Here is a 23,525-nt window from a genome sequence, read left to right as displayed (position 1 = left end):
CCATTTTCATAACTTTTGAACTTGGTATACTGATGATCCAGAGGAAGAAAAAGGTTGGCTTTTGTAGTAGTCAAGGACAAAGTCAATAGCCAAATGTGTCCCAACCTCTGCCCTTGTTCCTGCTTTGATGTATTATATGTAGCCTTATTTCTTGCTGCCTCTTCCACTTGTAACAATGCCTTTCACTTTTATGTTAAAGCTAAATAGTCTATGGCTTTGGCTTTAATGAAGTTAAGTTCACTAGCTTAAATGTAAATAAAGCAGTTTTCCTACTTGATCCCTCCCCTATTGTGCCCTTCGAATCTTCTAGAACACTCTACCATGTACTCTCTGATTGGCAGATCTAGCTACCGCAACCCCCTCAGATCATACTGTTTTGAATAAATGCCAAATTCTTAACATTGGAAGTTGTCTGGAGTTCTGTTTTAGGGTGTCTAAAGACTGCAGTATAACAAAACAATTTTTAAGAGAAATCTTGCTTCAGACCATCACAGAGTATGTTTTTCAAGAAAAACTGACGCAAGTCTAACTTCTCTTTAGGCACTATGGAATCAAACAGATGTGGCTTCTTTTTCTAAAGTTCAATTTTCTCCCCAGGGTAAAAACATTCTTTTCCCACCCTCTTGCTAGCTATTGCAAATGCAGGAAAGTTGGTGTCTTCTCTCTTTTGCTCTGATTCTCTGATAGGATAGGAAAACCATTAACTTTGCTCCAGGGCTCACACAGCATTACCTCCCTTTAACAAATGGGAGATATGCAAAAGATGCCAACAAAAGAGTTGGTCATGGCCGATGGGGTTAACTACCAGGGCAGATGGCCCCTCTTTGGAAATGGTGTTTATGTGTGATGAATCTGGACTCAGATGGGATCTCCCTTCATAAGACTTTCATGCTAATGTGCTGGAGGTGCAGTTAATGTTGGGGTTCAAGATATATTTAGGGGATTTGAATCTCTGGACTGACAATGTGATAGCCAGGTCCTGAGCCTCAACAGACTCCAGCACCTACAATCTGATCTATTGGACTTACCACACTCAGCTAAGATGGAGTTGAAGAAGGACAACCACCACACCATGGAGCCTAGAGTGATTACAACTGAAAATGGGAGGATTGCATCCAGCATCCATGTGGAATCTGAGCCTCCTCTTGACATAGAGGTGCAATGGACACAACCAATCCAATGTCCACATAGAAAAGGTGGCATTGGATTGGGAAAAGTGGACATGGTGGATGATGGGTATGGGGAAAGGCAGGAAGAGATGAGAGGTGGAGGCGTCTTTGGGACATGGAGCTGCCCTGGATGGTGCTTCAGAGGTAATCACCGGACATTGTAAATCCTCACAGGGCCCACTGGATGGAATGGAGGAGAGTATGGGCCATGATGTGGACCATTGACCATGAGGTGCAGAGGTGCCCAAAGATGTACTTACCAAATCCAATGGATGTGTCATGATGATGGGAACGTGTGTTGTTGGGGGGGGGAGAGGGGGGGTGGGGGGGTGGGGTTGAATGGGACCTCACATATATATTTTTAATGTAATATTATTACAAAGTCAATAAAAAAAAACAAAAAACAAAAAACAAAAGAGTTGAAAATTTCAAGTCGATTTCAAATTGAGCTAAAAGAAATTTTAAAATAGTGGTTACGAAAGAAAAAACTGAATCAAATTAGAAAATCTCAGAACAGTAGTAACTGAAAAGGAAGATTTGATAAGATGGGACAGTATTAAGAAAATAATTTGAAGTAAAAGGAAAAAAGCATGTCATATATGAAGACAAAACTTGAAAGAACACAAGGGTGAATAAAACACAATGGTAATACCATAAAAATAGAAACACAAAGATGAAAAAATCTTAAAAATCAAGAAGAAATGAAGCCCTGCCTGAACTCCCCACCCTCCCAGAGACACCACATGACTGGGGCCTGACAAGGTGGGCCCTGCCACAAACCGTGACCCCGGAATAAGTCTGTCTTGCTCAAAGGCTTTCAACTATCCTCCCAGACCCAGAGGCAGAGCCACCTGTGGCCCAAACAGGGAAGCACTCTATCCCCCACCCGGAGACATCAAGAAAGCTCAGCTGGGGAAGCTCCTGCTGTCTCCTTGAGCAGGATCAGCTGGGGAGCCCGAGTGGAATCACACAAATGAAGCTAAGCAAAACAGCACCACAAATGCACTAAAAACTGTAACAGATTGCCAGTGGAATCACAGCTCACAAAAGCAGGCCAGGATCTGCATGCTAAACCAAAACAGAGTTAAGTAAGTCCCCAAAGTCTCCTAACGTAAGAGCCAAATGTCCAGTATACAGTCCAAAAACCATGTGACATACTAAGAACCAGGAAAATCACATATGAAACAAAGAGAAAATCAACTGAGAAAAAACACAGATACATCAGTTGAACAGGATTTTTATGTAGTCTTCATAAAAATTATTTCACAAGCAATTACAAGTACTCTTGAAACAAATGAAATAAAAATCCCAGCAAAGAAACAGAAGTTATAATAAAGAATCATAAGGAAAGTATAGAAGTGAAAAATAAGAGAAAAAATTCGCTGAGGAGTCTCGAGAGTAGAGTAGAAATGAGAGGACATAAATCTAAATAAAAAAGAAAAAAGACAAAAAAAAGAAGTGGAGACAGACTCAGGGACATGGATAACAACAAAAGATCCAACATTCATGCTATGAGAACATAAGAAAGAAACAAAAAAGAGAGTTTCTGGGACTGAAAAGAGTCCTAGATTCCCAAATGGCTAAGATTCCCAAAACTTTCAGGTGACCAAGATGGTGGCATATGATATTTGAGGGTGCTGTACCAAGATTATCTTTGGACAAATAGCAAAATCTGGCAGAGACATATTCCCCTAACTCTGGAAAACTGTTAAAGTGTTGCAGAAAATCCTTGAAAAATGACAGGTGAAGCTCATGGCGCCCCCTTGCCTGGCCACCCCCTACCCACACATGGGTAAGTGTGGAGTCAGCCTGCACTCCCACTCTAAGTCCCTGGCCCTCTGTACATACTGAGATGCCTGTATGTTAGTGCCAGTGAAAGGCTAAAACACTACCAGGAGAAAAGTTGGTCCTTTGAAAAAATCAATAAAATCAACAAATCTTTACCTAGAATGACAGAGAAAAAAACGGGGAGAAAACTAAAATCAGAGATGAAAGGAGGGCCATTATTACTAATCCCTCAGAAATAAAAAAGGATTATGAGAGGATACTGTGAACAATTTATGCCAAAAAATTACAAAACTTAGGTAAAAAAATGAATTCCTAGAAACACACAAACTATTACACTACAAGAAGAAACAGAAGATCTCAACAGACCAATAACTAGTAGAGATTGAATCAATCATCAAAAAATTCCCAACAAAGAAAGCCTAGGACCAGATGGCTTCACAAGGAATTTTACCCAACAGTCTAAGAAAAATGACAAGTGATCCTGCTCAAATACTTCTAAAATACTGAAGAGGAGGAAAACTACTTACCTCTTTCTAATGAGATCAATATCACTAACAGCAAAGCCAGATAAAGATAGCACAAGAAAGTTACTATCCAATATCCCTTATGAATATAGATACAAATAGCCTCACCAAAATATTAGCAAACCAAATTCAACATCACATTCAAAGAATTATGCATCATGACTGAGATTTGTCCAAGCTATGCAAGAGTGGTTCAACATTAAAAAAAAAATCAAGAAATGTAATATACCACATTAATAATACAAAGGGAAAAAAAATACACAATCATATCCATTGACAGATATTTGACAAGCTCCAGCACCATTTCTTGATTAAAAAACACTTAAAACCCACCACTAACATCATCCTCAGTGGCGAAAGGCTTTAAGATCACTGCCACCACTTCCATGTGATACTGTACCACAAGATCTAGCCTGAGTGATTAGGAAAGAAAAAGAAATAAAAAGGCATCCAAATTGGAAAGGAACAAGTAAAACATTCTCTTTTGGCACATGACATGATCCTATATATAGGAAACCCTGAAAAAAATCATAACAAAGCTATAGAGCTAATATCTGAATTCAGCAACGAAGTAGGTTGCAAGATCAGCATGCAAAATTTAAGTGTTTCTAAACAACAGCAATCTGAAGAGAAAATCAAGGAAAAAAATTCCATTTGTAATAGCAACTAAAAGAATCACATATTTAGAAATATAACTAACCAAGGATGTAAAGGATGTATACACTGAAAACTACAAAACAATGCTAAAAGAAATCAAGGACGACATAAATAAAATGGAAGGTCATTCCATGTTCACGGACTGTAAATATTGTTAAAATGTCAATTCTACTCAAAGCAATTTACAGATTCAACAAAATCCCAATCAAAATTTCAACCGCCTACCTTAGAGAATGGAAAATTCAATTATTAAATGTATATGGGGAAGCGGATTTGGCTCAACGGATAGAGCATCTGCCTAGCACGTGATGAGCTGGCCCACAAACAGTGCTGATGTGTGCGAGGAGTGCCATGCCACGCAGGGGTGTCCCCTGTGTAGGGGAGCCCCACGCACTTACAAGGAGTATACCCCGTAAGGAGAGCCGCCTAGTGCGAAAAAAGTGCAGCCTGCCCAGGAGTGCCACCGCACATGCAGAGAGCTGATGCAGCAAGATAACGCAACAAAAAGAGACACAGATTCCTGGTGCTGCTGGCTGCTGACAAGAATACAAGCAGACACAGAAGAACACACAGCAAATGGACACAGAAAGCAGACAACTGGGGGGGGGTGGGGTGTGGGCTTAGGGGGAGAGAAATAAAAAATACATCTTAAAAGTATATGAAAGGGTTAAGGGGACCCTGAATAGCCAAAACCATCTTGAAAAGGAACAAAGTTGGAAGACTCCCACTTCCCAATCTTAAAACAAAGCCACAGTAATCAATACAGCATAGCCTTAGGACAGATATACAAACCAAGGGAATTGATTTGAGAGTTCAGAAATAAATCCTCATATCTGTGGCCAACTGAGTTTTGACAAGGGTGCTGAGGAAACTGGATGTTCAATACACAAAAGATTGTAGGTGGACCTATCTCATACCATATACAAATCCACTCAAAATGGATTAAAGACCTAAATATAAGAACCAGAACTCCTAAAAGAACACATAGGGAAGTACCTTCATGATCCTGTGTTAGGAAATGGTTTCTTAAGACTTTACACACAAAGCATGAATAACAAAATGAAAACAATAGATAAATGGAACCTTGTTAAAATTAAAAACTGTTGTGCACCAAAGGACTTTATCATGACAGCTTGCTGTCTTTAGGAGACACTGGGAACTGAATCACGGACCTCCCATGTGGTAGGCAGAAGCCCAAACGCTTGAGCCACATCTGCTTTATCATGAAAGTATATGACAACCTACACAATGGGAGAAAAATATTTGGAAACCACATATCTGATAAAGGTTTAATATTCAGAATATATAAAGAAACCCTACAACTCAACAACAAAAAAGACAAAAGGCCCATTTGCACACTGATATTTATAGGAGGAGTATTCACAATTGCCAAAAGACGGAAACAACCCAAGTGTCCATTGACAGATAGATGGATGAACAAAATGTAGTATACACCTACGATGGAATACTACGCTGCTGTAAGAAGAAATGAAATTGGGATGTATATGACAACACAGATGAAACTTGAGGACATTATGTTGAGTGAAATAAGTCAGACACAAAAGGACAAATATTGTATGGTCTCACTAACATGAACTAAATTAGAAAGATAAATGCATGGAATTAAAATCTAGAGTATAGATTACTAGGAGATAAGATGAGGGTTGAGAAGAGGTACTGATGCTTAATGTCTATAGGATTTTTAATAAGGTTGATTGTAAATGTGTAGAAACGGGCAGATTTGATGGTGCCATATTATCGTGTGTAAAATTAAAAGTACTGATTTATAATTTTGACTGTGGCTGAAAAGGGTAGTCTAGGGATATAAATGTCAACTGAAAGAAAGCTAGAGAATAATCTTGGTACTGTAGAACATATTGAACTTGGTGGTGGATGAGGATAATGGTTAATATTACAAATACAAGAATGTGCTTCTATGAACCAACACAAATATATGCCATTATCACAAGGTGTTAAGTATATGGTGATACATGGGAAAAATACAACTAATGTAACTTATGAACTATAGTTAACAGCAATATTTTAATATTCTTGCATGAATGTCAAAGAAGGTACTATATCAATGCTAAGAGTTAATAACAGGAGTATGGGATATTTTTCTACTGGAGTAAAGGGTATGTTCTAAAATTGACTGAGGTGAAGACAGCACAACTCTATAATGAAAGTGAGAGCCACTGAGTATACACTTTGGGTGGAATGTACAAGGCATGGTATTGTATAACACAGTGAACCATGTGGTGAATGATAGACTGTAGTTAACAGTACAAATATGAGAACATCTCTCATGAACCGTAACAAATGTACAATACTAATAATGGGGTGGTTTATGGAAAAAAATACACCAAATGTAAGCTAAAATAGTTAGCAATAATATATTGATGATGTTCTTTCATAATTTGTAACAAATGTTCCATGACAATGCCAAGTGTTGGTGGTGGGTGGTGTCTGGAAAATCTGGACATGGTGCATGATTGTTTTGTAAGCTAACAATTTCACTAATAAAAAAATAAATGAAGGATTAAAGAGGATTAATATTAATATTGAAATGTAAGCTTCGGAGAAGAAAATAAGTAGGGCCAAAGAGAGAAACTATGTAAAGATAAAAGGATTAATCTAACAAAGAGATACACCAACGTTCAATGTGTATACACCAAACAGAAGAGCTTCAAAAAATACATGAAGCAAACGCATAGATATAAAAGAAGGAAAACATAAATACATAATTAGTTGGGACCTTCAACCCCCCTCTCAGAGCAATTGATAGTACTACTAAAGAGAGTTATCAGCAAAATCATCATCAGCCCATCACGATCTAATTAATCTTTAAAAAAGATCTAATTAACAATTGTTGAACATTCCACCCAACAACACAGAATACATTCTTTCCAAGCACCATGGAACATTCACCAACACTGACCACATGTGGGCAATTAAACAAATCTCAACATATTCAAAAGAAATGAAATCATGCAGAGTAGAAAGGAATGAGACTACATACAGGGCAACAGAGAAAAATCATGAAAACAAAAAGCTGTTTTTTCAGTAAAAATCAGTAAATTTGACAAGTATCAAGAAAGACTGACAGAGAAAATACAAATTAACAAAACCAGGAATAAAGCAAGGGATATCAGTTCAAACCCTGTAGACAACGAAGGGATAATTAAGGGACTATTACAAACTGAACACACACAAATTTGATAACTTTGATGAAATGGACCAATTCCTTAAATAAAACAAACCACAACTCACCCTGTATGAAATAGATCATTTTAATAGACCTATAACTGTTAGAAAAATTTAATTCCTAATTTAAAAGCTCCCCAAAAAGAAGTCTCCAGGCCCTTATGGTTTCAATGGAGAATTCTACAAAAACATTTAAGAAAGAATTACCACCACTCTTCTACTCAATCTCTTCCAGGAAGTAGGAAAGGAGGTAACAATACCTGACCCATTTTACAAGGTATTACTCTAATATTAGTACCAGACCAAGACGGTAAATATAAAACAAATACGAAAGCCACCAACATTGCTCATGAGATGGAAAATCTTCAACAGTATGTTACCAAATTGAATTCAACACTGTATAAAAAGAACTATATACACACGAACTAAATGGGATTTAATCAGGTATGCAAGGCTGGTTCACAATTCAAAAATTCATTAATGTAAAAAAAAAAAAGTACTAATAGGATAAAGAAGGAAAATAATGTCCATACCAAATGACATAGAAAAAATATCTGCCAAAACCAAACAGCCATTTATGATAAAACTTTCAGCAACTGAGTATATAGGGGGAACTTTACCAAATTTATTGATCATCTACACTAAAATGGTTAGGTTAAAAGACTATATGCTATTCCCTAAGATCAGGAACAAGGCAAGGGTTTCCTACGCAACACTTGATGTAAGTTCTAGCCAGCAAAACAAAGCAAGAAAAAGAAATAAAAGGTTACTGAGTGGGAAGAAAGGAATAAAAGTGCCCCTATTAGTAGATGACATGATTGTCTACATAGAAAATGCCAAGGAGTCTACAGAAACACTTCTAGAATAAGTGAGTTCAGCAAGGTCAATGAATCTAAAATCAACATGCAAAGATCAATTATTTTTCTATATATTAAAATCAAGCATGTAGAAACTGAAATTACTTACAAAATACCATTTACAGGCATTACAAAAATGAAATACTTAGGTATAAATGTAAAACAATATAATGCATAGAATCTGTATACTCAAAATTATAAAATTCTAATGAAATGAATTAAAGAAGACCCGAATAACGAGAGAGACATACTACTTGTATGAATTGGAAACATTTAAAAATTGTCATTTCTCTCCAATTTGATCTTATTACATTTCCTATCAAAATCCCAACAGCTTTTGGTAGATATAGGCAAGGTAAATCTAAAATTAAAAGGCAAAAGACCTAGAGTAGCTATAACAATTGAAAAGAAATAGAAATCTTTCATTAAAATGTGAGGAATCACTTCATCTGACAGTATTACTATATAGTTATAGTAATCAAGAATGTGTGGTTGTCACATAGGTCAATGAAATAGCATAGAGAATACGGAAATAGACCCAGTAAGCATTCCAAGTTTTTAATTTTTTTTACAAAGGTGCAAATGCAATTCATTGAAGGAAAGACAAATGTTTTAAAAACTGTGGGAGCACTGAACATTCAGAGCCAAAAAAGTGAACCTTGACCCAAACTTCACACATTATACAAAATTTAACTCAAACTGGGCCACAGACTTACATGTAAAACATAAAACTATAAAATTTCAGAAAAAAAAAAAAGTGGGAGAAAATGTTTTGGATTTAGTGTTTGGTGAAGAGTTTGTACATTTGATACCAAAAGCATAATCCGTAAAAAGAAAAATCAATACATTTGAAAATTAGAGCTCATCAAAATTAAAACTTCTGCTACGTGAAACTGTTAAGAGGATGAAAAGACTAGCTGCAGACTGGGAGAAAATATCTCTAAACCAAATACAACCTCCCCCCCCCCCCAAAAAAGACCAGAATAATACATAAAGAATTCAAAACTCAAGTAAAAAACGAGAGCTGTCATCAAAAAGGATATGCAGATGGCAAATAAACAAATGGAAATATGTTCAACATCATTTGCCATCAAGGAAATCCAAATTAAAACCACAATGAGAAGGAATTACGGGAAGATGGTAGAGTAGGAAGCTCCAGGAACTGTCTGAATCAACAATTTTGAAATTCTGGACTCCAGAACACTATACAGCATTTAGGGAAGAGCGTGAGGAATAGGCTGGTAAATCGTGGCAAATGCAAACACACTCAGATTTAATTACGGAGGCTAACTCTGATCTTATCAAGATAGAGATAATTTGAGTAAGCCCAATGGTGAGTGGGTGTGAAGAGACTGTAAATGTGTACTGCTCTTTCAGGTTCCCTGTGAAGGGAAAGAAAAAAAGACATGGGGCAATAACTAGAGAGAAATTAGTTAAGAGAAAGTTTTTATTTCAAGAATGACTACACTGGAGGAATTGTGGGAAGATGGCAAAGTAGGATGATCCAGGAATCAGATCCACCACCAGAACAATTTTTAAATTGGCAGGAACTTTCTGAATCAATTAAACTCCAGAGTTCAGTAGAACAATATGCAGCATCCAGTAGGATAGGAAAAGGATGGCAAACTGCGGTAAATACCAGTGAACTGTCCTCTCTGTGTGGTGGCTACCACTGCCCATTCCCCACTCGTGCAGCTGCCAGCACTGTGGTCTGGCCCCTGGCGCACCTTGCTGGTGCTAGAGGGACATAAAAACCTAATTCCCCAAGATCCAGGGGAGGGGCAGATCATAGTCCAATCACTCATCACTCAGCAAGCTACTTCAGATTGCTGGGGTCCCATCTCCAACAGTGGCCATCATTCTAAAGCACCCCAAAGATGGTGGAAGAGACTTAAAGACAGTATGATTCCTCAGAGCTGCAGAGGACAGTGGAAGAGCTGAATTTGCTGGGCAGATGCTTAGATAAGAAAGTGAAACTTTGGGGAGCTGTGGAAGAAGATTCTGGCACTGTTCAAATGAAACACGCACTTATATGATCCAGCAACTGCACTCCTGGGCATTTACCCCAGAGAAATGAAGATGTACATTTACGCAAAAAGTGTACGTAGGTGTTAATACCAAGCTCTATTCCTAATAACTGAAATCTGAAATCCCTCAACAAAAGAATGGTTAAACTAACTGTGGTATATCCAGATCATGGCATACTATGTAGCAATGAAAAGGAATGAACAATACATAAAACAATACATAAGATCTTGATGGCTCTCAAGAGAATTATGCTCAGTGAAAAGAGTCAATCCCGAAGCAACTGTGTAGCAAGATTTATCTAACATCCTTCACATAACCAAGTTAGGGTAACAGACTAGTGATTGCCAGTTACAGATAGAGGGAGGGGTGTGAGTACACCTACAAAGGCACAGCATTAGAGAGCCATGAGGTTAGGAAACAGTTCTGTTCTTTTTTTAAGATTTATTTATTTATCCCCCCCCTGCCCCCCCCCGTCTGTTCTCTGTGTCTATTTGCTGCATGTTTTTCTTTGCCCGCTTCTGTTGTTGTCAGCAGCATGGGAATCTGTGTTTCTTTTTGTTGCGTCATCTTGCTGCGTCAGCTCTCCGTGTGTGCAGCACCATTCCTGGGCAGGCTGCACTTTCTTTCGTGCTGGGCGGCTCTCCTTACGGGGCACACCCCTTGCGCGTGGGGCTCCCCTACGCGGGGACACCCCTGCGTGGCAGGGCACTCCTTGCGCGCATCAGCACTGCGCATGGGCCAACTGCACACAGGTCAAGGAAGCCCGGGGTCTGAACCACAGACCTCCCATGTGGTAGATGGATGCCCTAACCACTGGGCCAAGTCCGCTTCCCCAGTTCTGTTCTTTATGGTAGCTGCTATGCAAAACTACATACACGGTAAAATTACTCAGAATTATATATATACTCAAATGAATTCATGTAAAATTGGTAAAATCTGAATATGCTCTATAGATTTGTACAATGCCAATTATGCAATGTGGCAGTTATATGTGATGTTACTATTGTGAGAAAATGAATGATGGGTACGTGAGGCCAAATTTCCTGTGAATCTACAATTATTTCAAGATAAAAATTTTAAAAACAATCTTCCTACAAAGAAAAGAAGGTTTTACTGGTGAACTCAAATGAATATATAAGAAAAAGATAATAACAATCTTACACAAATAACGGAGGGCACATTTTTCAAATCACTACATGAGGTCAGCAGAACCTTTATACAAAATCTTTGACTTATGACAAGGAAATTAATTACAGATAAATTTAATGTATACACATAGACACAAAAATCCTAAACAATATGTTAGCAAAACAAATATTACATTTATAAAAGGGTAATAGACTAGAGAGGATGGAGCTCAGTGGTTGAGCACCTGCTTTGCATATATCAGTTTTTTTTAAAAATGCAGTCTTTCCAAAAAAAAAAAAAGTGGAAGAAAAAGAAAAGGCTTTTGAAAATGTTTCTAATTAGTCCAATAAGAAATGAAGTCAGAGTTTCCAGCTGCTAAAAAAAAATATACAAAAGCTTTGTGACTCAAAATTCTCATTTTAAAATATTGCACTTATAAATGCCCATGTCTCAAATGTAGGTTATCTAATAACTTTATTTTCATTAATTTTGTTTTTCTGCAAAAACAGAATGTTTTATTAGTATTAAAATTATATTTTTATAAAATTACATTCCTATCTGTTTTGTAATATGTCTTAATTTTTAATTTGAAATTAGTTCCATGTGTTTTTTCCATATTATTTTGACAAATTCTGAATACTTTACATGAAATAAATACCGAGATACCTATACTGTTATGTTCTCCCTTACATTAAAAGGAAATCACTATTCTAATTTTTCAACTTCCTACTGGTTGTAGACTCTACAACTTCCTTTCAAACCGCGCATTCAAAACAGATCTTAAGTAAGTAACAATTAGGAATTATGTTGTTATAAAGTTTAGAAATAAAATTAAAACCTTAATTTCAAAAATAATTCTCCATAAAGAATAGCACAAAGGTATTTTCACCTATTCTGAGAAACATTAAGCAACTATTTTCCATAATAACTGTGTTAGAAGTTCCTTACTGTCTATGGATCAATAATAAAACAAAGATATCACTGCGATGTTCCTTCTTTAACTCACAAATGGGGCTTTCTTATCACCATGTTACCCTGACCCCTTCTGGTCACCTTTGAAACTCCAAGTAAACAGCAGTATAGTGGGTTGCTAAGAGTAAAATATATTTATATTTACCACTGCTGCTAGAAATGACCATGGGTGTACTAGAAAAAGGAATTACTAGTAGCAGTCTACAAACCAGGATGAGGAACAAAATATATAATACAAACAAAGACTTCTTTAACCTCATCCCACCAGTGAGCACCAAAAATTCATCTTTGTCCTCTTTTATCAACTTCATAGCAGGGGAGGGGAAACCTATTTCTTCCAGGATTGGATAACATTGTAGAGAAGTATGGAGTAGAGTGGAAGGAGCATTTGCCATTTGCTTGGAAACAATTTGCAAGCTCCACCTCTTGAAAATTTCAGTTTCTTTAGGTATGAAATAAAAATACTGATATCTACCTTGGAATATTATCATAAGGATTAAATAAGACTATACCGTTTCATGTAAAAAGGTGCTCATAGGGTGACTATGCAACAGCTCAAGAATTCAGAGTTCAAAAAGGAGAACTATTAAGAGGTGATAGTTCTATTTGCAGTATCTTCTTCTAGCCAGTAATACGTATACTCTAATCAGAATCATCAGGAATATCAAACAATTTATACCCCAAATGTAGAAGAAAACATGCAACTTACACAAAATAAATCACAAGATTACCTATAAAAAATGGTGACTGAATACAAATAAACGTCTAATGTTACAGATTGAGATTTTTGAGTTTGCTTATTTGGGAAGCAGAACTTAAGAGACACAGGTCTATAGCACCAAGTTTCCCATCCTCCTCTTTCCAGAATCAAATCTTTCTTTTTAAGAATTAGACACCTCACCTAATCAGAACAGAGTCCCTGGTATAGCCACCATCATATTCTGTAGTTTCTTCAAGTGCTTGGAAATCTAAATTCTGCAAATACAAGAAAATATATTTTAACATCTTTCTCTACCACACCATTACAAACAATGAATAAAAGAAATTTTTTCCCAGTCATCTGCTTTCTTACCCGGCTTCCACAAATAAGCAATTCAATTTCCTCTGGTCTGAATAAGTATTTTAAGGGAGATTCATTAGTCACCATATGAAAACCTCTCCGAAAGGCCTTGAATTGTTTTTCTACTGATTTATTGAGAATGTAGTCAGAATAGAGACCGACAAACTCCTGCAGAAAACATTAACCACAAGAACTTCTTATAATATGCTATGCAAGCAAAACAAGTTATTGGGCTGCAGAATTTTTTTATTTTCCCCAAAGAAAAAGACATTCAAGAATATTTTTAAAAATTCAAATTTAACACAAAGTAAAATACTTTTTACAATTCCAAGCTCTCTGCAAATCCTGTATTAAACTGCAGGCCACTGACATAAACAATTTTGATAATGTATTAAGTAGGTCAGAATACAATTTTTAGGTACCAGCAGCTTGTTATGCAACTGATATCTAAGCAATGTATACATATTTTCTACATTTAGATAAATCCATCTATTTACGGAAGGTCAGAGAATGTAATGTAAAGGATCTGAGCAAACCAGGAAGACTATTATGAAATATTTGGGAAATTGCCTACTGCATTCAGTTCACCAAAAATGCTGATTTTATTGGCTTGGTAGATAAGCTATCATACTGTATCATAAAAGAAAAATGTGCTTTATATCCTTAGTAAGTACTAATATTTTATTAGAAATGTATATTCAGATGTGTTTTTTAAAAAATTCCCGTAACTTAACATAATTTTCCTGTTACATTCCGAGTTACTGACCTCTGTTCCTAAATGAACACTTTTGTAGTCAATAGAAAAGACAAAATTGATTTTAAGAATACTTTTCAGAACCTTATTTATGTCACAAATGGGATATATGTATAAATTAAATGTAATGATCATTTGCTCTGTGAGACACATGAAAAAAGAGGCTTAATTATGAGGCCCTCTGCTCACCTCTACAGCCTAGTATGACAAACACCCTGCCTCTCATTTCTACTCCCATAACAAAGCTCATCACTCTCTCCTCCTTCATGCCCCCTTTGTCTAAGGGGCTTGGTGCCCAACTATGTGCTCTCATAATTATCTTATATTTATTTCCTAGTATCACACCCTGCACTGCAACTTCCTGTTTACAAACCTGACTGGATACCCAGACTGAGAGCTTTTTTATTCCCAGTGTCTAGTTCACAATATATATTTGTAAAGTGATTTAATAAAGAGCTCTTCTGGGGAGTAAAACGTCATTATATGAACTAAGTCAAGGTAAAACACAAAAACTTTCCAAAAAGAAGCAAAAAAAGAAAGTTTATACAAAAGGCCTAGGTTTTAGATGCTTCTGTGCCCCTTCACTTCTTTTTTCCATTCTTGTAGCTTATGAAGTTCAACTAAGTTATGTCTGTGGGAAAATATCCTCTAATTTCTTCCTGTAGCCCTCTTCCTCGTTGTGCCAAAACTCTAAAATGTAAATGATTTATTGAAATCACATTTAATGACAGGTCTAAGGCAGTGGTTCTTACTGGGAAGGGAGAGGTTTTACCCCAAGGAGACATCTGGCCAGGTATGGAGATAATAATGGCTGTCATAATGTAGGCAGGGGGGATACTGGCATCAAGCAGGTGGAGGCCGGGAATGCTGTAAGCAATCCACAGTGCACAGGGCAATCCCCACAACAAAGAATTATCTGTCCCGCAGGTCAGCAGTGCTGAGACTGACAAACCCTGATCTAAACTTAAACTCTTTAATCTGACATCTTAGAATACATCCATCCCTGCAATTGCCAGATTATTTTTAATCTGGTTATGAAGTTCTGGCAATAAATTACATGGTTGAGTTATACTCTTCCTATTAAGCATATAAATCTTTATATGCTTCTGAACATAGCGGCAGGAGAGGAATGACAATTTTCGATCTTTCAGATAGGTATAATCCAATCCTAATGGCACTTACATGATTGACCTTACTAAGAATGGCACCTCCATTCAAGATATTTTCCATTATACAAGGTAGAAAGAAGAAAAAACTCTAGGGAAAAAGTTATGAATTTTTGTCATGTTCAGAATCTCAATTCTTTCACTTCTCTTACACTGAGGTCCTTAAAGATTTCATTTCTAAAACTTTCAAGGTAAAAAGGAATAAAAAAGTTTTTAAAAAGGATACATTATATCCTTAGAAATATTAAGTGATTACTTAAAGCCAGTATTATTGAAAGAGAGGAGTTAATTTTTGTTATCTCTTCTGTATTTTCCAGATTTTCTACAATGAACATATTACTTTTCTACTTGAAAAAAGTTGACTTCTTAATATACTAGGTAAGAAAACATTCACGAGAGAAAAAATTCTGAAACACTACTGTAACATACTAATACAACTTAATTCTGTTCAAAACTACACTCACAGAGTATGCTTATTAACAAAATGTTTGTGACATAATAGATGTAAGTCTGCAGTACCCTACAATCCAAGGTTTAGAAAAATGAGGCTATTTCATTTACATGAACATGGTTACATGATTTCTTGGTTCTTGGTATGAACTATTAAGTAAATCTTTGAAAATTACAGGCACATATGTTTTAAAACTCTGTAATAAAAAGATGAGAACAATGAAGAAATAAAAACACTTATTACCTTCCTGTTTTCATTTGTAATTGGAATTTTATCACCATTTTCCTTTAGATCATACATCATTGGATTACCAAAAAGATCTGTCTGTGATATCTGGAAAGTGATCATCATATCATCTTCCACATTTCCTTCATATTCCAATAAATCTTTTAAACTTTGATATAGAACCTAACAATCAGAAATGGAAAATTTAGGCTACCAAAGAATTACAAAATAACAACAAATAGTTTATATCATGCTTCTAGGAAAAAAATAAACTTTGTCAGTAAATACAAGTATCCCTGTCTCCCAAATCGTTTATAACACAGAAATCGAAGAAAGACGGCTAGTCATTAGAGTAACCTCCCGTTCTCTGCTGAGAAATCCCATCCCTCCATTTGGGCAATTTCACACTGCACTCTACTAAGCCTCAGAGGTGACCTGGGAGAGGGTAAGGGAGAAAGGGACACACCAAGTGCAGCCACCAAGACCCTCAACCAGGGCAACCTTGATTTCACCTGGCAATCTCATATAATTTCACTTAAAAACAAAGAAAATGTTTAAAAACCAGTGCTTTACAGCATTAATCTTACAAAAGCTGACTGCTGGCAGCAATACATACATTTTTGCCTTTGCAATTTTAAGTGTTCATGGCACTTCAATTGCATAAAACATCTTAGTGGTTATAAATATCTACAAATATTCCATTGAAAAACTTAAAAATTCTTAAATAAATTAAACCATATTTTTACATTTAAATAAAATCCAAAAGGACAAAGAACTTACTGGGTGAGAGTCTCCTAAGTCACGAAAAGTTCCTTTTTTCCCCATGAGCTTTCTGTAGACAACCATGGGAAAATGTACATCCAGTATACAGTTATTGTAAATAGCGAGACCCAGTACTATGCCAATCAGAGTAAACTGACCCTCAGTTTCAAAAGAAGATGGATTAAACCAAAACAATTTTGTAGATTCATCATACGTGAACATACCTATAAAAAATGATTTAAGGAAAGACATTACTTTTGTGTTTTCCTGAAGATACAATTGAGGATGCACCTCAATTAATACGAAAGTAAATATTATACGATTATTTACGTAAAACTTATATTACTAAGTATACAAAAAATATTTTTCTATATTAGCGCTTGAAAAACCTATGTTCAAATATGTTGATTTTGATATGAATTATAGAAAATGTTGGAAAATAATTTTTAAGAATCCAAGAAAACAAAATGGCATTTTCCAGAAAGTTAGGAAAATGTACATTATACTCAAGTTCTAATCTTCTACTTATGCACATGAAAAGTCTAAATTTACATTTACAACTTATTCACTCAACGGGTGAAAAATAAAAGCAATGAATTGTTAGTAAAGGAAAAAAGACTTAGAATATGTCTCATTTAGTAAAACACCTCAAATGTACGGTTTTAAAAAAACAACTCTGAATTAAAAAAGTTTGCTGTGCTTTAGTTTCTTCAAATTTGCACAATGGTACCATGAAATTTTTATAGTACCTTTCTAACAAAGTCAGAGGATATTTACATAAATTTAAATTTAATAAACTTAAATTATGCCTAAACCCAAAGTTTTTTAATATACGCAGTAATTATGAATATGTAAAACCAGAAACAGTTGGCGTTTGTACTATTCTCACAAATTTTTATGGTTTTCATTATTCAAAACACATACTTGGAGACCTTTTTCGTAGCACTCATTAGAGAATGGCAATCTTTGGTGTCACATATCTGAATGACCATTACATGATACCTCACTTCATTGCACTTCATTTCACTACACTTTGCAGATACTGCCCCTCCTCCCCTTTTTTAACAAATTGAAGGTCCATGACAAACCCTGCATTAAGCAAGTCTGTTGGCGCAATATTTCTAATGGCAGTGTTCACTTTGTGTCTCTGACTCACTTTGGTAATTGTCTCAATATTTCAATCTTTTCCAATATTATTATATCTGCTATGGCGGGGGTTATTAAGCTTTTTAGTTCCATGGACTCCTTTTCAGAATGTAGCAGCAGACAGTTTTACATAAGACACTTAATATCAGAGATCAGGGAAAATAAAGATAGTAAGTTGAATTTTTTCAATTCAAGCTCACAGACCCCCTGAAATCTTAACCCCTGGCTAAGAACCCTTGTGTTATGGTGATCTGGGGTCAGTGATCTTTAATGTTAATTTTGAGATAATTTTAGGGTGCCACAAACTGCATAACTGCATCCACATGAACTGTGAACTTAGTCAATAAATGCTGTGTGAGACCGTCCTGACTGCTCTACCGACTGGCTGTTCGCAGCCTCCCCTGCCTTGTTAAGTTCACAGTTCATGTGGATGCAGTTTGTGGCACCCGAAAACAATGACAAAATTAACATCAAAGATCACTGACCCCAGATCACCATAACACAAGGATTCTTAACCAGAGGTTAAGATTTCAGGGGGTCTGTGAGAGCTTGAATATTTTAAGACCACTGTTAAGACTTACTGCTTGGAAAAATACTGATCACTGACAATACACCTGGTCACCCAACAACTCTGATGGAGATGTACAACAAGATTAATATTTTCATGCCTGGTAACACAAAATCCATTCTGAAGCCCATGGATCAAGGAATCATTTAGACTTTCAAGCCTTATTATTTAAGAAATACATTTCATAAGGCTATAAGCACCATAAATAGTGATTCCTATTTTGAATCTAGGCAAAGTAAAATTGAAAACCTTCTAGAAAGGATTCACTATTCTAGATGCCATTAAGAATATTTGTGATTCATGTAATGAGGTCAGAATATCAACATGAACAGGACTTTGGAAGAAATTGGGTCCAACCCTCATGGATGATTTTGAGGAGTTAAAGACTTCAATGGAAGACCTAACTGCAGAACTGGTAGAAATAGCAAGAGATCTGGAATTGGAAATGGAGTCTAAAGATTTAAGTGAATTGGTGCAATCTCATGATAAAATTTGAAAGGATAAAGAATTGCTTCTTATGGATGAGCAAAGAAAGTGGTTTCTAGAGATGGAATTTACTCCTGGTGAAGATACCATGACCGCTGTTGAAATGGCAACAAAGAATTTAGAATATTACATAAACTTAGTTCATAAAGCAGCAGCAGGGTTTGAGAAGACTTACTTCAATTATGAAAGAAGTTCTACCACGGGTAAAATGCTATACAACACCACTGCATGCTACAGAAATCTTTCATGAAAGGAAGAGTCAATCCAGGTGGCAAACTTCATTGTTATCTTATTTTAAGAAATTGCCACAGCTACCCCAACCTTCAGCAACCACCACCCTGCTAAGTCAGAAGCCATCAACACCGAGACAAGATCTTACACCAATAAAAAAGATTGTGACTCGCTGAAGGCTCACATAATGGTTAGCATGTTTTAGCAATGAAGTATTTTTAATTTGAGGTATATATGTTTCTTTAAGACATAATCCATTTGCACACTTTGACTACAGTAAGTGTAAACAAACTTTTATATGTACTGGGAAACCAAAAAATTTCTGTGGCTCGCTTTATTGTGGTGGTCTAGAACAAAACCCGCAATATCTCCAAGGTATGCCAGTACTAAGATGCATTACCTTCTTCCCTTTAAATGAACATTAAAAGTGAAAGGATAATTAAATATTTTATATCAATTTTTACAACTTCATAATCTTACTAAAATGTTACTGAAATGCTATGGCCAAAATGAATGAAAATATTTTAAGATTTAGGTATCATAAAACTCCTGTAATTTTGGATACAACAAAGAATTTAGAAATAAAATAATATAGTCTATAAATAAGTTTTGAAATCAGTTCAAAAATCTTAAAACATTAAAAATGTTCCTTTTCACACTTAAGTTAAAAATAAAAGGAATATTATAACATTCCCTTGATCACTAAAGCATAAATTATGCTTAGAAAAAATTTTAAGCAATTTAATATTTAAGAAGTAATGGGCTGAAAATTATAATCCATACTTCCATTTTTAATTCTGACATAAACTGTTCTTACAGGCCTAAGTTATAACACTCAAGGAAGAACGTTAGTTACAAACATGGTTCTTTTCATGGCCAGGAACGGTTGATAAATAATTATAGCTAATAAATTCAATGAAATTTCACAAATGCATGTAAAAATTAATCAGACTCTAAATCGTAGCAATCAATACCATTATCTTTGTACATGAAAAATAACAATCTTGAGGTCCAGGGAGATTTCATTTTAGGTACATTTTTTAGGCACCTGGAAGAAAGGCACCATTAGGGTGTTCCATCTAAAATATTTCTTTTCAGTATTTCTATTGCCACCATTTTAATTATCTTACCAACTTCTTGCTTTCAGTTAAAAGTACCAATTGGAACTAGTTAATGTTATGTTTTTTGTTAAAAGTATTTCTGAATGTAAATATACTTTATAGCTAATATTTCTAGATATGTCAAAAGCTAGAGCTAAGGATCAAATTGACAAACTACATGCTTACCTTAATTCTGTAGTTGTCTTTTCCTTACAGAGCTTATAAATTATTTTTCTATCTTACAAAGGGTATGGTTTATGTACATTTGATTTACAATAATCAAATTACATATAAATGCCACAGGCTTCAGATTAATAAACATTAGCTAGAATAGAGATAACGTTACCTTAAGCTGCTATTGTTTTTTCCATGAACTCAAAATGTTTACTTTTCTTTGTATGAGAGAAAGTGATCAAGAACTGACCAAGAACAACTACAGAAAGCTCAGTTCAATGCATAAACTAAGAAAACAACACACTCTAACAGTTTGGCTCTCAAAGCTTAAGGGTTTCCCGCAACTGGTGTATCTTTAGAAGAAGCCTTTTCCTACAATTGTCATTCACTTTTTTTTTTCATCCCCGCCTTGTGGCTTTTTTTGTGTGCTGTCTGCTCTGTGTCCATTGGCTGTACATTCTTCTATGTCTGTTTATTTCCCCTCCCCCCCTATGGCTTGCTTGCTGCCTGCTTTCTGTGTCCATTCCCTATGGGCTCCTCTGTGTTCTCGCTTGCTCCCTTCTTTTTGTTGTGTCACCTTGCTGAGTCGGCTCTCTGCGGTCTGCGGGCTGGGCGGCACTCCACGGTATGTGGGCGAGCCTGCCTTCACAAGGAAGGCCCTGGGACACAAACCCAGGGCCTCCCGTATGGTAGACAGCTCATCTGATTGAGCCACAGCTGCTTCTCTGTCATTCACTTTTAAATGCAAGCGAGCCCAGTGAGTGGTTATTTTGGAGAAATTGAACCAGTTCAGAAATATCCAGTTAGGAAGAGACAATATTAACTAGGGGTTGTGTCTTTTCTATTTTCTATTTTGCCTCTTTTTTATCAGAAGCAAAAGAATAAAGAACTGAAACTCAAATCCTTAAATTCCAGATTGACATATGTAGATCAGCTTTTCCCAAACTGTGTTAAATAAAAACTCTCTGGGATACAGATATTATTAAGAATGGGGTGAAAAAGGGTTGTGGAATACAAAAAGTTTGGGGGAACATTATAATAATAAAGCCCCCCAAATCCTATAGCAAATAAATCTAATTAATTTGGTACCAGCCAGCGTTTCTCAACTTCATTTGAGCATGATTCAGTTGGGAGACATTCTCAACATTCTTCAGACCACTGTTTCATGAAACTCTTGTTTAAGAAACACCACAAGTTTGGTGACTGTTTAGACTACAAAGAAAAGCAACCAAACCCCTACAATTATTCTTAAGCACCATTCTAATGTTTTCTCAATTTAATTTTCCAAAGAAGTAATTTCCTATATTAAAATATTTGGTTAAGTAACGTAAATAAGAACATACATGAATGATGCACATCGGTCCCTAAAATCCATAAATTTAGTCATTATCTGTGATTCTAGGGAATCCATACTCAAAACTGTCTTTTGATGCTTTTCAAAACTGAGATTGTCAATAAATTAATGGAAACAAACTCTTAATTCAAAAGGATGATATGACATCATCATTGTATCACCAAAGTGTTTACCAATATCTGGATTGAAGATTTCCTCCACAACCAGCTGAAAAAATTCTTTGGAAACACCTCCTTCATCAACTCCTTGTTCTCCTTCAAATTCCACATACAACTGTTTCTTCAAGTCTGCAGGATTTTCCATAGCGATCATCTCTAGCTAGTGAGTGAAAAATATGAAAAGATGACATAAAATATAAACAAACACAAAGTCTTACTTTCTGTTTTTAACGGGAAATGTAAGCAAACTGGTCAAGTCAGGAAAAGCAATGATGGTTTTCAAAGAGTAAACAAGGACTCAATCTCCAAAGGAAAAATATGAGGCAAACAACTGCAAAAGAGCTGTTTTCAAACTTTAGGGTTTTGTTGTAAATTAGCACTTAGCAGAAAATCTTGCTGAAAGCTATTAAACTCTAGCACCCAACATTTCTTCAACTCTAAATCTTTTATCCAATAAATCAATCTTAGGTCACTATGAAATCCTGAAGTTCTTTTTGATTAATAAAATTAACACTAGATTGTTTTTGAAATATGTATACTTTAAGTTATTTGTTGTTTTATATTAGATATCAGAAATTTATTAACAGTTATCCTAACTGATTACCCACCTTTATTTGACCAATTGGCTCCAAATGCCTTTTGGTTATTAAAAAACGAAAAAAGAAAATCTACTCCTCAAGGATTAATATTTGCCAAAACAGTACTTAAGAATGTGCAGGTTACTGCAAAAATTCCAAAAGGAATTTTAAAAATCGTCCTGAACAAAGCAACAATCACTAGAATAAATTATAGTTCTAAAGTAATTACTTTAGGTAATGACATTTGTTTGGACAATCTACATATAAAATAAGTAGTCTCATAAATTAATGTATCAGGTCAGGCAGCCCTAGACCAGTGTTTTGCAAACTGAAAACTGCAGCTCATTAGTGGTTTGAATCAGCAATAGGGTTAAAAATAACTGCATGCATTCAACATCACAAAGGCACCTAGTGTTTTGGAACAAAATTTATTTCAATTGTATGTACAAATCGATACATACACAGGTACTGGGGAAATCATGTAAAATATTTTTCACTGGGGTTGCAATAAAAAAGTCTGAAATACAAAGGCTTAAATGACCTGGATATTTTCAATTTTTGGGTTTTATGATTCTGTGAACTTAGAATCAACTGTGATCAAATTAATTAATACCATCATTTTTCTTGACTAAAGAATGTGCTGTCCTTGCTGAAGAGTGGTCTCTAACATTTACAAAAGCATTTTTATGCCAAGATGTATGAAAAGAACTTATTTTTGAGGCAGCATATTATTGTAGGGATTAAGTGTCAGAATACTTTGTACTAGTCCCAATTGTCACTCAACGTTAGCAAACGACTCAATTAAGCCTCAGTTTCCTCATCTGCAAAGAAGGAAAAAAAAAAGGATAATACTTATTCTTCATATTGCAAAGTTGTGAAGGTTTATTAAAAATATGATTGTTTTATGCACTATTTATCTGTAAACCCACAACTTCTCTAATAAAGAGAAAAAAAGAAAAAAATATATATGTACATACATGCAGGC

At 35.5% G+C, this 23,525-nt stretch overlaps 1 protein-coding gene across 6 annotated transcripts in view; it reads right to left on the bottom strand.

Annotated features, from left to right (window-relative positions):
* The window catches only part of UBE3A (ubiquitin protein ligase E3A), a 131,183-nt gene that overhangs the window by 8,304 nt on the left and 99,354 nt on the right, over nt 1-23,525 (bottom strand). For all 6 annotated transcript variants that reach the window (XM_004447263.5, XM_071214397.1, XM_012524017.4 and 3 more), the window contains 5 exons: nt 21,978-22,122; nt 16,764-16,969; nt 16,002-16,166; nt 13,400-13,555; nt 13,229-13,302 (listed from right to left, as the gene is read on the bottom strand). In XM_004447263.5, the coding sequence (XP_004447320.1) occupies nt 13,229-13,302; nt 13,400-13,555; nt 16,002-16,166; nt 16,764-16,969; nt 21,978-22,122 (746 nt within the window). The remainder of the gene's footprint in view (nt 1-13,228; nt 13,303-13,399; nt 13,556-16,001; nt 16,167-16,763; nt 16,970-21,977; nt 22,123-23,525) is intronic.

This window comes from Dasypus novemcinctus, chromosome 3, assembly GCF_030445035.2.
Source record: "Dasypus novemcinctus isolate mDasNov1 chromosome 3, mDasNov1.1.hap2, whole genome shotgun sequence".
Classification (NCBI taxonomy): domain Eukaryota; kingdom Metazoa; phylum Chordata; class Mammalia; order Cingulata; family Dasypodidae; genus Dasypus; species Dasypus novemcinctus.
The sequence above is the reverse complement of the archived record's forward strand: the minus strand, read 5'-3'. Positions and strand labels throughout refer to the sequence as shown.